The sequence below is a fragment of the Zootoca vivipara genome, chromosome Z1 (assembly GCF_965207765.1).
Source record: "Zootoca vivipara chromosome Z1, rZooViv2.hap1.1, whole genome shotgun sequence".
NCBI classification, from domain to species: domain Eukaryota; kingdom Metazoa; phylum Chordata; class Lepidosauria; order Squamata; family Lacertidae; genus Zootoca; species Zootoca vivipara.
In genome coordinates this window covers 23580609-23597847 of record NC_142583.1, presented here as the reverse complement: position 1 = coordinate 23597847, position 17239 = coordinate 23580609, and the positions used below count along the sequence as shown (strand labels likewise).

Sequence of the window (17239 nt, the reverse complement as noted above, 5' to 3'; positions counted from 1 at the left end):
ACAAGATGGGCAGAGCCCCCTGCCAGCTTTGAAGTGGATTTCTGAAGATTCTGAAGAACAGTATTGGTATGACTGTTTCAGGACTGTATCATGTGGGGGGTGTTGTTGTTTTAAAAAAGTACAACCTTATATTTTAAATGCAGTATTCTATTCCTCCATTTTGTTTAAAGTAAACCTGTAATAGCAGCAGGAAAGCACATATACATTTATATATTAGTCTGGTGATATTTATATATATATCTCAATCACCATGTGGTATGGCAGCTTTTTTACCTGTTTTGATGGTTTCATTGTTTGACATCAGATTCACCAGACTACGAGTTTGGATTATTGGAAAGGCTAATATTTGAACAAAATGCTTCAAGGGGGCTGTGAGAAAGCTTTTCTAGACGGCTTTCTTTCATTGACTTTAGAAGCTTTTGTACTGTTTGTTTGGAAAACTGGTCTCAAATGGCTTAGGATGGCAGTGGGTTTGAAAAACGATACTGTACAGGACTCCCTTGTTTACTTCTCAGCGGGGCAAAAGTGAGCATGTAAGAAGACTGAAAGCACATAAAAGTGAAAAAGTAGTATTTCTTCAAATTTGAAGCACGGCAGCAGAGTGCAAGATTAAAGTGGGGAAATTGTGCTGCCCTTCTGCAAACAACAAAATGGCATGGACAAAGCAGATGACAGTATGGGGCAAAGAGGGAATTTGTTTCCCGCTCTCTTCTCTGCTCACACTCTTATACTTCCTTGACTTATCCACTGAAGGAGATCCATATGCAGAAGTAGCTTTCTGCAAATATCATTAGCTGGATCAGGAACCATCAGCCAAAATCAAACAAGCATTCAAGTACAGAATGCCATCTATTCATACTATCTTCCTTTTGGTGGAATGCACATTCACATACATACCTAAAATGCACATTCCCCAATGCAGAGGTGTATTTGAATGCCTACCAGTGTTTGTTCCATTGAAAGCAGCATAGTGTGGACAGAGAGAACTCTGTTTATGCTGCAAGGTTTTAAAACAGCGAAAGGCACAAGGGAGGAGAGTGCTACTGGGCTCATGTCCTGCCTGAGGGCTTCCCATGGCCATAATGTTGGGATGCTTTAAGACACCAGACTACATAGGTCATTAGCCTGATCCAGCAAGGCTTTTCTTATGCACCAAGGCTTGTTTCTCCCCAGTGAGACCAGAAGGAGCAAAGCAGGCATGGCCCAGTCATGCCTGGTAAACCATCAACTACTGCTTACCATGATGCCTGAACGCTACCAGTCCCTACAAGTAGATACATCCCTGGTTCTCTTTATAAATCGTCACTCCTAATCCAAGGAAGATTAACAAAATATTAAAGAGTAAACTCCATGCCTCTTCACAGTCTGCCATTGGACCTATGTTCAGACTGGCACAGCAAACCTATGCTCTTCTAATCAGAGACAACTACACGTGCTTGTCTGTAGAGGACACCTGTAGTCACAGAATTGTAAGAGTTGGAAGGGACCCCCAGGGTCATCTAGAAATGCAGGAATCTCAGCTAAAGCATCCATGACAGATGGCCATCCAACCTCTGCTTAAAAACCTCCAAGGAAGGAGGGTCCACCATCTTCCAAGGGAGTCTGTTCCACTGTCAATCAGCTTTTATTGTCAGAAAGTTCTCCTTTCTTGGAATCTCCTTTCTTGTGACTTGAAACCATTGGCAAGAGTCCCACCCTCTGTTGAGGCCTACTCTTTGCTCGAGGCTCAGCTGCTTCACTCCTAAGTGGGCATTCTTCCTGCACTCCCAGGTCACTGTCATCACAGCTTACAAACTCCCCACACATTGGGGGCCAGAGGAGCAGTGATGGAACTGAGACAATGCCTGCATCCCCTGCTGCCCCATATGTACAGAACATGGAGGCAACGTTAAGAATTAGCTTATTACAGCCTTAAAAAAACTGTGATTATGTAATACACATATACTTCACCTTTCTTCCACAGCAGAACTCAAGGCAGTGATACCTAGGTACCGTAGTCTTCCATCCCAGAAATAAGCAGACGCAGACCCTGCAAAGCTTCAGCAAGGCATTCTTCGCCTTCAGATCTAAGTTCTGAACCAGGCACCCCCAAACTTCGGCTCTCCAGATGTTTTGGACTACAATTCCCATCATCCCTGACCACTGGTCCTGTTAGCTAGTGATCATGGGAGTTGTAGGCCAAAACATCTGGAGGGCCTCAGTTTGGGGATGCCTGTAATCTGAACTTACAGTTTAGTAGAGATATCAGGTGCCCACTTTGCATATTTGTCTGAAGCTTCTCCAACAAAAACCCCAATCCCAACTACTGTACATAAAAAAGGATAAATTTGCCACCCACATAGGCCTTGCAGGAATTATTTTGTGCCTTGGTATAACTGCTCCACTGAACTTAGCTTTAAATCATGTTCAGGGGAAAGTACAAACTTTGTATGCCTTGAGTCACTTTGAACTCAAAAGTATACCCTGCATTTAGTTCTGTTCTTTCTGTGTGTGCAGAGAACCAAACGAAAGCAGAACTTGCTTTTAATATAGGTTCCTTCATCAGGAGAAGTCTAAAACTTTCAAATTCTATAAACAAGCTGATGCAGCTTACACAAATTATGCTGCCTATACAACAGTTCAAAAACAGGCTGAGCTCTTAAGAAAAGTCATCATCATGCACAAGTATATATATGGGACAGAATTATGCATTTTGGAAGTCTGGAAGATTTTTTTTTAATTCTTGTTCCTGTATTAGCAAAAAAAATTCTTCTTTAAAAAATCACCCTTCATCTGTGTTTACAAAGACACTACCATCTCTTTACAACTCTGCTATCAAATATTGCTTAAGGACATATGATCACTACATAACAGTTCACAACATTTTCATTGCCATCTCTAGACATAAACTGATATGTAACAACTGGGATCCATAATCTGTATGGTTGGATAATCATCTTTACTGAACTGGAAAACAACACTTATTACACAATTATAGAAATGATTTTCTCCTGGAGGAAAATTTTCATTTATTTATTTCTAACACAAAAGGAACTGAACACAGCAAATAAATGGAGATTTGTGTTCTCCAGCTAATGTATTATGTGACTTAAACCTGATGCAGGAAATATAAAACCTTAAGTAGTTAAGCAAGGGAGGCATCCTCCATGACAGGTTATTGTGCAACCACAGGTCATTTATTTCCGCACGAAGTGGTTTCCCAATGTTATAGGAAGTCTTTGGATGTTGTTTGCAGGTGCACCCATTTCCGATTTCATTGTACTCAATCTTCAGATCTCCCACCACAGTTCCCTTGAAGGGTCAGGAAAGTTGTAAGATGATAGGAGAAGTAAGGCAGACTATTTGGCGTTGGCTCTCTGCATTTTACGAGTTCACAGTGCTTTGAGGATTAATAGACACCAGTAAACCTTGCAGTGAGATTCCTCTACCCTTGTTAACAACAAATTAATTCCTTTGTTTAAACATTATGGAAGTCTCCATCAATATGCTGAATTCACTAGGATGCTGAGCATGCTTTTGATAACATTGCTGAAATAATAAAGAGAACAGGAAAGCTCTTTTTTTATTAAGGAGAGACAGATAAATGGGACAAGATACAAATAGGGCTTTATTTTGTGAGTCATTTTTAATGAGTAAAGTGACTAATAAATGCAAATAGTAACTATGAAACTATGTTTTTGAAACAGAGCAGACACAAAACGTCTAACAGGTCTCAAAATGCAGATCCCTGCATGAGTCAAGCAGAAATGTACCCACAAAGACTTTATTGCCTCCGTTTTTATATCTGTAAATGAAGCGTAGCCAAAAGAATTCTTTAAAAGTTTGTGAACCTAAGAAATGAGGCACACTAATCTAGCGAATACACCTCTCGATTTTTCAGATAAAATATAGTCCTGAGTAGCCTGGATAGGAGGAACCAGGGCTTTTTTTTCAGCTGATGGAACTCAGTTCTGGCACCTCTCAGGTGGGAGCCATTTCTACTATTAAAAAACAACTGAGGCGATTATGGTGAGTTCTGGCACCTCTTTCTGGAAAAACAGCCCTGGGAAAACCATACAGATGAGTAGTCTTATAACCAATAGCCCATGAAGGAAGCCATTGTCAGTAACCAGTACCCCATTCACACTAACATGGCAGATAGAATCATCCCTATGTAGTAAACATAGGCTAACCTGTTAATAATAGCAAGCCTGGACATGAGTAGATGTTCTCTGCCCATGTGCCTGTTTAACAGATGTTAACTAATGCATGTGTGCTGTCACTGTTAAGAACACACCTTTCATAGAGCATCTAGCTGCTATACACCTGCTACCAGCACATGTTTCACTTCAGAATACTCTCTCTCAGCATCTTTTAACACCAGGACCTCAAGCTTCAAACTAGGAACCTTTCAGTAGTGCTGGGCTAACATATCTGCATTTAAAACAGATCCATGGAGAATCAATCAACCCTTTTTTGTTTGGGAGTTGCAATTTAATGGTTGTAAGTCCCCAGGTAATTAACAAGCCTCTCCTTCTCTCTACTTGAATTCAAGTGCCTCACATGGCTGAGCCATTAGCACTCCAGAGGCTTAAATCACAACCATTGTCTTCCAATTTCATGTGGTGCTTTCATGCTTAACAATTAAATAAAAGTTGAATGCTTTCCTTCTTCAAAGTGCAAGGAGACAGAAAGATGGAATTGGTTCAAAATAAAATGAACTCCCCCCCCACCTCCAGAGAGAGAGAGAGACCTGCACACACAACTTTATGAATACCAACAGCTACTGGGAAATGGAACATATTCAGAAAGAACTGAAACAACAGAGGTTTTTCTGCAAAACTGAGCAATTTGCTAAACTGCAAGAAATATTTAAAATGCAACATTTTACTTAAGCTTCCTCCCAAGCCTTAAATTCAGTCTGAATTTTGCCTTCCCCTCTCTTTCCCATGTTCAGGCAGTGAACACAATTGTTTCTGTAGCAAAAATAGCACGATCCACCTTAGTTTGCAGAAATACTTTTTTTTTTTAATTGGGGGGGACCCTACATAGAGAGAACCACAAAAACAGCCCAATCAGGACTCAGTCTTCTTGGGTGGCCAATGGATGTTGATCAATATTTGAATTCTGAAAAGCTGTGCTCTATATATACCACATTATTCCTGTTTACAACTCATTGAAGTCTACATTTGTGTGCATATGAAAGCCGAGTTTTGTGGTTTTGTTCATCTATTATTTTACTTTATATCTGTATTTGTCTTTGAATTGTTTTTTCATCAAAGCAATAACTGAAATATCAGAGTTACAAAGGAAAATTGATGAATGCTTGCTGGGTTTGGGGTTTTTTTTAAATGAAATGCTTATATTTTTGTTATTCTTGCTAAACAACATCTAAAGGTAGGAAGTGACCCAAATAATTTAGTGCAGAAAACTAGCAAACATTTAAGGTATTCATGGCTCAAAAGGAAACTGAAGAAATTATATACACAGAAAGATCTAAGACACAACATTCGTTGCATATTTAGCCTTAATCCATTGCTCAAATGAAGAAGGGTGGAGAGGTGAAGGAAACTGTCTGAAAAGCTAATGAAATGGAATAAATCACCCTTTTAGACAGATGGATACAAGGATGAAAACTATGAAATAGTCAGAAAGCTAGCTACTCTCAAGATTGAATGACCAGCAGTTTTTCAGTTGTTGATCTCGGCTTGATTTTCTCCTTATCCTCTGCTCCCATGGTCGTATTCCCACTGACAGTATTAGATCCAGGAAAGGAAAAATGTAGGTCTGTATTAATGAAATTATACATCCTGAAGTAGATATAGACTTGTGAGAGGACTGCAAGTTGCTGGTTGGAAATTTCAACACTGACTGCTAGTCTCTGGGCCCTATGTAATTTTCATTTCAATGTAAACTTCACATGCAAGGCACTTCAGCAGTTCTTGATGGAAGCTTGCAGAACAAGTAAGAGCAGAAACACACAGTTAAGATGAGGAAATATCCAAGTTTTCTTTGCAAACCATTTCCATATTATTCCAAAAGATTAACCCAAGTGCTAAGATAGGTGGCACAATATCTGAATGTTGTATCTTTTATTTGTAAACGACTCACAAAATAAACAGTGGGGGACCTGCAGCCCTCAGGCTATTTTCATGATGTTGGAAAGAAAAAAATGGGGAAGGGGGACAACAGAGAGAGGGGGGAAAGGGAGGGAGGGGGAGGAGACTCTTGGCTCTGTCTGTGCTAGATTGAAAATCGAGTTTGCCCCCATAATCTCTGGGTTATGCTTAGTGCCAAAGTTTATTCCCCCAAGATATTAAGGGGACTCTTGTGAATGTCACTTACTTGAGTGGATTTCCCCCAATAGTTCCTGTTGCTTTAACTGAGGGAGCAAATGCTCAATCTTAGCCAAGCCCCCCAAGAGATAAAATTTTGATTTTATGTTATTTTAAAATTAGTTCCAGGATTAGAGTGGAGGGATCCTCTAAGCTCCTCACCACTTTATTTTCTCTGGTGGCTGGGAATTTATTCGTCGACTGAGCTCACATTGGTGGAGTCAAGACAACTGAGTTAAAATTTAACTAAAACATGTCAAAAGTATACCCAACACATAAAGAGAACGCAAAGTAAAAGTTTCTCATGCCTCCAAAGATACAGCATTCTTTTGGTAAAAGTGACCCATCAGATCCTCCCAGAGGATAACTCAACACAGGACTAATCCTACAGAAACTAGGTCAAAAAGCCACAAAGATTAAACCTTCATACCCACCTATACCATTGACTCCCACATACAGTATAATATTGACAGTCTAACCAGTATCCAATTGGTTCTCCAAAACATCCCTCTTCTCTCAAATGATGATCTTAGCTGACACCCCAGGTGCCTAGTACATGTATTGCTCATGTATCAAAATACTCATCTTCCTATATTTATCAAAAAGTCCAATAAATATTTGCATAGTTCCTGTTACTTTGTTGCATCCCCTGTCCTACTCTCAGTCCATCCTGTTCTATTTCCAGATACAATTCATTAGGTAGAAAAATCCCAAGTGTTTCCCCTCTGCCATGGAAGGCTAGCATTTAAGCAAAACTACACAGTGCAAACTTGAATTACTTGAATTACTGGAATTACTAATTCATACAACTGAAGGATCACATGTTTGTTCACCACATTAAAAAAGAGGACTTCCTAACCCATGGAACATCGGGATACCAGGGAGAAAAGCCTAAACCTTAATTTCTAATCTGCAGAAAGATTTTGTGCACAAAGCATTCACGTGGGATTCTCCATTGCACTCTGAAATGATAGTGATTCGGATTCAGATGGTGATTAGTGTGTAGATCAGCTCTGAATCAACAATCCTATTCATAGACTTCCTGCACAAGTACAAATCAGAATTCAGAATCAGAGACGTTCCTCTCTTTTTTCCAATCATGCCTTTCCATTTCTATTTTTAAAATGTAGAATCAATTCATAGTTGCAAATGTCAAGAATGGTATTCACTTACCAGTTTTTGGATTAATGAAGAAGAATCCCTGTGGATTTCCACTGGTAATCTTGTAGGTCAGCTTGTCATTGGAACCTGAGTCTGCATCAAATGCCTCGATCTGAATGACCGACATATCCTTAGGGGAATTTTCCATGACTTCTGGGTAATAAACAGGCTGAGTCGTCTGCGGAGCATTGTCGTTGACATCCCCAACTTCTATATAGATTTCAACGAAGGAAGACAGAGGCACAACACCCCTGTCTGTTGCATAAACAGTAAGCCAGTAATGGGAAGTAGTCTCACGGTCAAGGAAATCAACAGTGGCTATTGTACCTGCATAGGAAAGGGAGGAAAAGAAACAGTGTTGAGTATCACATCTACTTGATTGATTTTATTGAACGCGGCAGCTTTTCCCCCCCCAAAGTCTTTGCCGCAAGTCACAAATGAAAAGCATAATGGTTTCCACAGCCTTGTTTTGTATAGACCAAAATGAAGCATTCTACTTTTATATATGGCACAAAACTCAAGAAAAGGCAGTTAGTGATCACAAATGAATTGTAAGGAAAAATTCAGCCAATGATAGACGATAAAGTATAGAAGCGTGAGAGGTAAGAATCAGCATTAGATACGAGGCCTGTTCAAATGTTACCTGTCGCTCAATGCACTTGTCACCTTTTCCCTGCAGGAAAAGATGGGAGCACACAAACTTGAGTTCTGGTCCTTTCCCCCTTGTAGCATCCCAGTGCTAAAAGCAATGACTGTAAAGGCCCTAAACTACTTATTTTTTTGTACCAGGCCCTGCCTACACAATGACATAAATGTGTTACATGAAGTAGTTGGGGCCCTGCTGGTTTGTCATGAAGTGGCTTAAAAAATTAAACTAGCCTTTGGCATGCCCATTTCTTTTTTTATAAACCTGGCAATATGGCATGATTTCGTCACCAATGTGGCTTAGGTAGGGAACCACAATGTTAACAGAATGATGACAGGACAGAGAGATCTCCAGCTATGGAACTCTCCAAACTATTTTGGATGGACGGAAGGTAGCTATCTGAAAGTACAGTATTTGTCTATTTAGGACATTAATGCCCACTTTTCAATTTGCATAAAATTCCCAAAGCAGGTAACAAGAGGGAGAAAAAAAAACCAGACCAGTACAGAATGCTTCACATCAGCGCTCCACTATACTAAGTTTCTCTTCTTTTCCAAACTTTACCTTGGGAGAAAGGGAGAAGGAAAACTAGTAGCAAAAACTGCTGAGGTCAGCAGAAGACCTATGTTTAAATGTGTAAGAGTTTTCAGTGACAAAATGAACACCTGCTCTACCTGCCTCCAATACCGCCAGTAAGGCTGGGAGTTGTAGTCACTAAGATGGCTCCTCTGAGAGCTGTTCTTTGACATCAGTTTCATACTACCACAAAGCTAGTTTGGAAATGCAGGGAAACCCGATAGCAGGCAAGGCTAGAGGCAGCTGGCATCAAAGTGAAACATTATGAGTCAAGTTAAACTCTGGAGTGAAATTTTATCTGCTTTATATTTGGGGAGCCTTTTATAAAATCGGCCATGTTTGTTTCCAGTCCTGACCAACTCAAATTCCCCAGTCTCAATGTCTAGTTTAAACAATCCTTAAAGAACTGCTATTTAAGAAATTTCTGAACTACCACCAGATGTCACTGTAGAAGCTAAATTGTAAATGTAGCCAAGCTGAGACAATATGAAGGGAAGCAAGTACCAAATTTATAAAGTAGAAATTCGTACCCTGCGCACATTGTCACCTGGGTACATCATCTTCTCCTTCAAACAAAAATGATGCTGTACTGTTGCAGAGAAATCTGCTAATGCCAGTAAAGCACAGTAAAGCCACCTTAGTAAATTTGAAACAAATTACCTCTTTAGACTTCCAAACCTCTTATTAGTGGTGCATTATTCAGCTGCAATTTTCTTTACGCACACATAACAATCACACACCATTATTGCATCATCAATATAACATTATGCTGCCAGGTTTTATTTCTGCTTTTAATGTGAAAACTCCACAATAATCACTTGTAAAAGAACAAGAGTTTGCAGGAACCAAGAGAAGCCAGCAGGCTTTTCTCAAGGAATTTCAAAGAACTACATTACAGCTGCGTCTTTCAGCAGACCAGACGGAAGATGAGCACTTCAGCTCTTCTGCTTCCATTTCTTTTGAGTCGCACAGCCTTCCAAGACAATCCGCTCAAGCAATGCGCAATTGCAACTCATTTTCTGCAGGGGCTATCGGTGTCTTAGAACAGGGGTCGGCAACCTAAGGCCCATGGGCCACAAGCAGCCCACGGGGGGTCGTTTATCCGGCCCAAAAGTGGCCCCCGAACCAAGCCACCCACTCAGCGAGTCCCCAGGCACTGTGCTAAACTGGCACAGAGCAGCACGGGGACTCACTTCCGTGGCACAGACGCCGAAAATCACAGGCACACGCGCTCATGCACACGCTCCAGCCCACGGAGGGATCTCTGCACGAGTGAACTGGCCCAGGCGAGGTAAACCTTGCAGACTTAGAAGGTCTTAGAAGGTGGAGAAACTAACATTTTAGCACTGGGAAAATAGATGCTGCTTCTAGATGGCTCATCAACTGAGAACTTGACTGCTGTGTGTGTTGTGCTTCTTACACGAGCGCCAGAGGTATCTACACACAACAACACCTATGACATTACTAGTGATATGGCTCACTCCCACCCAGAGCTACCTGTGCCTGAGGGATATTGCATGGGAACTTGACACATCTCAAGCAATGTCCCTTGTTAACTTTACACCCAACCACACACATTATCCTACAGGTGAAACTCGGAAAATTAGAATATCGTCGAAAGGTGCATTTATTTCAGTAATGCAACCTTTTATTTTTCTTTAAATTTTTACAAATGTTTTCTTTTGGAAATTCCACAGTAATAAAACAAATAGTTACAAAAATAAACATTGCTATTACATTTAATTAATTACATTCCATTTATAATTGACCCGCCTAACGACAAATAATTACAATTACAAGAAATAAAGGCTTGACATATCTTGCTTTGCATGTCATGCATCTATCTCATATATTGGTTTCACCTTTTAAGTTGCATTACTGAAATAAATGCACTTTTCGACGATATTCTAATTTTCTGAGTTTCATCTGTATGCAGCAAGAAGGCAGGTTGGGTAATCACATAAGATCAGCCCCATCCTAATGTCTACAGTATTCTGATCCATACTGCAGCACTGGACTATGCCTGGAAGAGCATCACCCATGTGGCCTGATCAGGGTGTGTGAGCATGAAAGGGAGTGGATCTTTAAGTAATTCCCAGGAGACATGAAGCTGAAAGGATAGAAACCTTCTACACTTTGCCTCAAGACACATCCACTCTCAACACACAAAGAATGCAGCAATATGCTTCTTTGTAAGATTAGACTGTAATGCTATATGACTTCTTTGAGAGTAAGTCCCACTGAACTTGGCAGCAAATTTACCTATGGGAATATTATTATTATTATTGTTTTATTGAAAAAATACAATTATAAAGAAATAACGTGATACAAAAAAAAGGAAATGTGAGAGGGAGAAAAAACAAAAATGTTTATAAGAAAAATATATACACAAAAATGCAATATATTCTCATATAAACTGATATAGTTTTATTATCCTAATACTTATGTAGATGTTAATAGCCTGCTACATTCAGTCATTTAAACATTCTGTATAAACTCCTTCCAAATGTTATCATATGTATCCAAACAGTCTGCATCTGTAAAAAGTCCGTTCATAAGTTGCGAGTGTTGTCATATTGTCAATCCAATGATTAAAGGGTATCATATCTTTATTATCCCAATCCATCAGTATCAATCACTGGGCCACCATCTGGGAAGACTTGCATAGGATTGCACTATTAATATTCCATACCTAGGATGACCCCACCCATAGTGCCCCTTTTCTTATGGAAGCTCCCTTCCCCGTGCTCATGGAAAATGGGCTTTCTCAAGGGTGCACCACAAACAAGAACTCTCATAAGGTAAAGGGACCCCTGACCATTAGGTCCAGTCGCGGATGACTCTGGGGTTGTGTGCTCATCTCATTTTATTGGCTGAAGGAGCCGTTGTACAGCTTCTGGGTCATGTGGCCAGCATGACTAAGCCACTTCTGGCGAACCAGAGCAGCGCACGGAAACGACGTTTACCATCCAGCTGGAGCAGTACCTATTTATCTACTTGCACTTTGACATGCTTTCGAACTGCTAGGTTGGCAGGAGCAGGGACCGAGCAATGGGAGCTCACCCCTTAGCGGGGATTCGAACCGCCAACCTTCTGATTGGCAAGCCCTAGGCTCTGTGGTTTAGATTACATGCCAAAGCTTAGCCCATATTGCTTAAGAGGTGTGAGGGGGAAAGAACCACATATTCTGCATCACGAGCAAGGAATAACCAAATACAGTGGTACCTCGGTTTAAGAACAGTCCAGATTAAGAACGATTTGGTTTACAAACTCCACAAAACCGGAAATAGAGTCCCGGTTTGAGAACTTTACCTTGGTCTAAGAACGGAATCTGAACTGTGGAAGGGCACCAGCAGCGGGAAGCCTCATTAGGGAAAGCGCGCCTTGGTTTAAGAATGGTTTTGGTTTAAGAACCGACTTCTGGAACGGATTAAGTTCGTAAACTGAGATACCACCGTAAAGCAATCATTAAAAGAGACTTCCTCAGCACAATTATAATATCCTGCCTGCTTCACATTCTGAGCTGGCTCTCTCAAAAGTAGTTGGTTAGTGTTAAAATGGCTTTGTTTTCCCAAGTCTTTTAAGTGGGCAGACACTGAGTGTTAATTAAACCATCCCAGTTACATTTTACAGATCCATTAATACAGTTAAAGGAGTGATGCTGAAATGGAATGTGTTTTTTGTTTTGTTTTGTGGTTTTAAACCCACTTCATTAAAAAGCAGAGATGGAACTCCTGCTGCCTTTTAAGCTTGGCAAGATCAGTAAGACTTGCACAAATGTGTCTGAGTCTTTATTTGGGTCACTGCTCCAGATTACTAGAAAGCCTCAATGGAAAAAAAACACCACACAGTATATTGCAAAATCAAAATGGGTTCAGAGTTCTTGGAGGAATAACTACGTGACACTCTGGTGTAGAATTTTAAGTATTCCAACTGACTGCTTCATTGGACTTAATTTCAACCAAAATTTCTGAATTGAATTTGACATGTTGTGAAAAGAAACATTGTATTTTCTTGTCAGCAATGGGCCTGTGACTTTTTTATTTATTTATTTAAAAGTCTATGCTACAAATCTATTGAATTTGTGGGCCAAACCAACATAATTACCAATAGGTGTCAAAGTAGTACCAGTATCTTCATTTTTTAAAAAAAATTAAGGCTAGTCTTAGAGCAAGCAGATGAGTGGCAGCCACTTTAAACTCAAGAAACCAGGAAATTGTCCTTAATTTCAACCACATGGAGCCTTCAATTTTCATCAGGTCAGCCAAAACCTCTCCTTAATGAGTGTGGGGTGAAAACTGAGGAGGATATGGACAACACTCAAAAGACAGGGATGTGGTCCAAATGCAGTCCTCTAGACCTCTGTGTCTGGTCCTTTGGACTCTTCCCAGACCACATCCGCTCCTCAACACTCACCCTCTTTCCCAAAGCCACATCATTTCCAGATCTATTTCATCTCCTCCTTAAGTGTTTTTGCATTGCCAGAATGAGTCCCTGCTTGCCAAGATGGAGGACAGAAACAGGTGGCATAGAAACTGTCACATTGGATCCACCTTTGTTACTATGTTGTAAACCACTATGTGGACAATTGACAACAAGTGGTATGTAAGTGTCATTCATTCATTCATTCATTCATTCATAAAATGGGCCTGGAAAGCTCAGGGCAGTTAATAATAATAATGATAATAATAATAATAAATACATAAAAAAAATTATTTATACCCCGCCCTCCCCAGTCAAAACCAGGCTCAGGGTGGTTGACACAGTAAAATTACAATAAGACATAAAAGGGGGGGAAACAAATTAATTAAAATACAGGTTAAGATAGAATTTAAAATTTTAAAAATGCAGCCTCATTTTAAAATAGCCCAAATCAAAACCACAGGGAAGAAAACATAGGGGACAGACTGAGTCCAGCCCAAAGGCCAGGCGGAACAGCTCGGTCTTGCAGGCCCTGCGGAAAGATGTCAAATCCCGCAGGGCCCTGGTCTCCTGTGAAAAGGCCCTAGCCCTAGTTGGGATCTCAAAAATGTTGTTATTTGTGGACCTTAAGGTCCTCCGCGGGGCATACCAGGAGAGGCATCCCCGTCGGTACGAGGGTCCTAAGAAGCAGCCTACGAGGGGCAGAAATGCAGCAGAAGTCACAGGTGGAAATAACTTTAATTTGGTACATTTGTTGAGGGGCTAGGGAAACTGCATGGCAATTCCCATAGGGCCTAATAAACCACAGAGAGGTTAAGCTGGAAGAGGTGTCACCTTGGGTATGGGATCATTTAAGTGTTTCATGTTAGGTCACAAATTGTCCACGGTTAGCCACAAATTTTAGAACGTTTTTTTAATAAATAGCTAATCATTAGAAAGCTTCTTATTCCTCTAGAAATATGGAGTCGAATGAACCTTTCCCTATTAGGAAGAATTGCGGCAATAAAAATGAATGTGCTGCCGAAAATGCTAATTCTTTTTCAGACAGTCTCAGTAATGGTTAAGGATGATTGCCTCAAAAGATGGCAAAAGGATATTTCCAAATTTGTCTTGGGGGGGGGCATGTGTTTTTCGATATCATCGCCCTCAATGTAAACGCTCTCTCTCTCTCTCTCTCTCTCTCTCTCTCTCTCTCTCTCTCTCTCTCTCTCTCTCTCTCTCTCTCTCTCTATCACACCTACATACCAATTCATGCATTCATTCTCATCTAGGGTCCATTTTAAGTGGGGGGGGGAGAGGCCATCTTCCTTGAACCTCTTCTCTTAAATCTCTATTCTTATGATTGTGCTCTTTGCACTTGTTCCAGCTTGACTGCGCTGGTTCCATTAATGATTACCACCAAGGAGCAAGAGCTGACTAAGCTCAGCCAAGCAAAGTGAATCATCCACCCATTCTGAAGCAAAGCATAAGATGTTAAACAAATATTTCTTTTATGCACAATGCTGTTTATGAATCTGATTAATAGTGTTACAAGTTACTTTTAGAATGAAGCTGAGGAACACTGAGCAAAAGCATTTATACTTCCCTATAGTAGCTGCACCCCTCGAGTATTAAAACACAGTCACAAAAGTACAAATGTTAGCACCTATAAATACTTTAACTTGGTTTGGAATTTATTTATTTTCAAAAAGCTTCATTTCAGAATATGAACACAAATTTAAAAGCTCTCCATTTTTAATTTATGCAAAGCTAAACCAATTCTCTGAGCTTGCATTTTCTATAAAGCTTTGAAACTTTTAATACAGCAAACAATGATTTGGGCAACATGCTCGTTCACTCCCTCCACTTGCTCTTGTCTTCTCATATGTTCCTTCACTTTTAATTTGCAGTTTAGCACTAATCAGAGTTTACCATTTCGGACAGCACAAGACACTATGGTTAGGGTTAAACTGAAAACCAAAAGGCAAACAATAAGAAACAAGAGAGATGGTGTGGGATATGAAAACCCACCCTAGTTTCCAATACTCAGTCTAAATCATTATTTGGAGTGTTGTATGCCTTTTGATAAAACGCAAAATCAAGTAAATTAAATGAAAATGCTTAAAGATATTAAATTTTAGAAGATTGATATCAGTTTTTGGAAGTTATGCAATGCACTTAAGCACAGTTGTCTGCACACTCCCAAAACTAAAGTCAATGGAGTGGTCAAGCTTCCCACTAGCAAGAAGTAATGGGTAAGAAGCAAGGACTATTCATGTGACCCTGCCTGACCAGTGAGAGGAGTGGGTTATCCCAGATATAAAGGGCTGTCCTCCAGGAACCCTTGGGGAATGAGTATTCCTCACCCCCACCCCAAAATACACACACAAAGCTGATTGTCATTATTACTACTATAAAAAAGTAAAGAACCCCTGACAGTTAAGTCCAGTCACGAACAACTCTGGGGTTGCGGCGCTCATCTCGCTTTATTGGCTGAGGGAGCTGACGGTTTTCCACAGGCAGTTTTCCCTGGTCATGTGGCCAGCATGACTAAGCCGCTTCTGGCGAAACTAGAGCAGTGCACGGAAACGCCGTTTACCTTCCTGCCAGAGCGGTACCTATTTATCTACTTGCATTATTACTACACTGATGCTTAATTTTTTTCCCAGGATTTAAAGACATCAATAGGCCTCTTGGTGGCCTATCACAAACCTCCATTTCCTGTCACCAGTACAGCTCCAAGCCAAGGGTAGAGGCAGATGAACTGACCTCTGCACCTGATAAGATTGGACTGCTAGTCAGCAGCAGGAGCAGAACAAGCTGCCTCACCGGCTCCTGGCTGGATAGGAATGGCGCAGCTCTGATATGGAAAGGGATAACAATGGTGTGATGACTTATCCCTGATCTTGTGCTACATCGTTTCATGTGCATTATGTGCTGCATGCACTAAATCAGGGACCAGACCCAGACCCACGAGGCAGTGGCATTTCTTGACAAACACGAATGTTGTTGTTTCCTGGGGAGATCTGATCTATTTTAAAAGTTCATTTGTAGTCAATTAATTTAGGAATGTTGTGAGGCAACTGCAGTATAGGTAAATATCCTATAACCTTATACAGGGTGAGTCTTTTAAAAGAGGCCCCGTGGAACATGTGTACTCTGTATCCACGGGGCCTCTTTCAAAGGACTCGCCCTGTATAAGCTGCAGAACAGAAAAGCTACCTGGTGCGTAACAGAGTCTGGAGAAGATTTACGGCTTCCCATCCCTGTTAAGTGGAGAAGAATATTTAAATCACCACCACCATAGCAGGCATGGGGAATTTCTGGCTCATGGACCACATTAGCAATGGCAGCAGGCCTAATGTCATCCATTACGCTGTTCTCACCAATCTACAATCACCTGTCCCTCACTTGTCAAAGTGGCCTATGCACCACAGAGATCACCATTTGCCACAAGACTGTATTGAGAAGAGAACAAACATTGACCTAGGTATGGACTGTGCAAAGCCTCCATCCAAATACCTGTGAAATGTTTGCTATGCTTGGAAGAAAAAAGCAACAACATATTCAAGTCACTTCTTGAGCTGAGCCACTAGGCACAATGATAGTAGCATCCCTCTTGACATAGTTAACAGTTGAATATGCAAAATAATTTGGAAAGCAGTACAAGCATCAATTACAGTCAAACAATTCACTGGTGATTAACAGATGCAGAAAATGCCCAGTGAGCGAATAAAGTACTGGCTCAAATTCTCCCTTTATACACACTTGCAACTGGGAGTCAGAACATAACTTGCTTGTTTTATGAATGGCACTGAAGGCAACAGAAGTAGGCATTTAATAAATGCAGCACTGTAGCAGAAAAAAGATTAATTGGTTCATACTGCAACAGCTTATAGATGACAAATCATGCCTGCTTTGAACAGACAACAAATCAGTACTGACCCTGCTCCCCTCAAATTGAATTGCCTCCGTGCAAAGAGGGTAGTTTCCTCTCTTCACCGAAATTAAGTATGTACAATCCAAAACAGGTTTATTATTTTGCTACAGACTGACACAACTTTCCATATGCCAATTCTATCCCATTAGCAAACAGTAATGCCCCCAATTCCCACAGATAATCCTCCTTAAGTGTGCTTAT

The 17239-nt window shown here is 40.6% G+C and overlaps 1 protein-coding gene across 6 annotated transcripts in view; it reads right to left on the bottom strand.

Annotated features, from left to right (window-relative positions):
* Positions 1–17239, bottom strand: part of FAT1 (FAT atypical cadherin 1) — a 112142-nt gene that overhangs the window by 64433 nt on the left and 30470 nt on the right. For all 6 annotated transcript variants that reach the window (XM_060278780.2, XM_060278782.2, XM_035111841.3 and 3 more), the window contains exon 3: positions 7488–7802. In XM_060278780.2, the coding sequence (XP_060134763.2) occupies positions 7488–7802 (315 nt within the window). The remainder of the gene's footprint in view (positions 1–7487; positions 7803–17239) is intronic.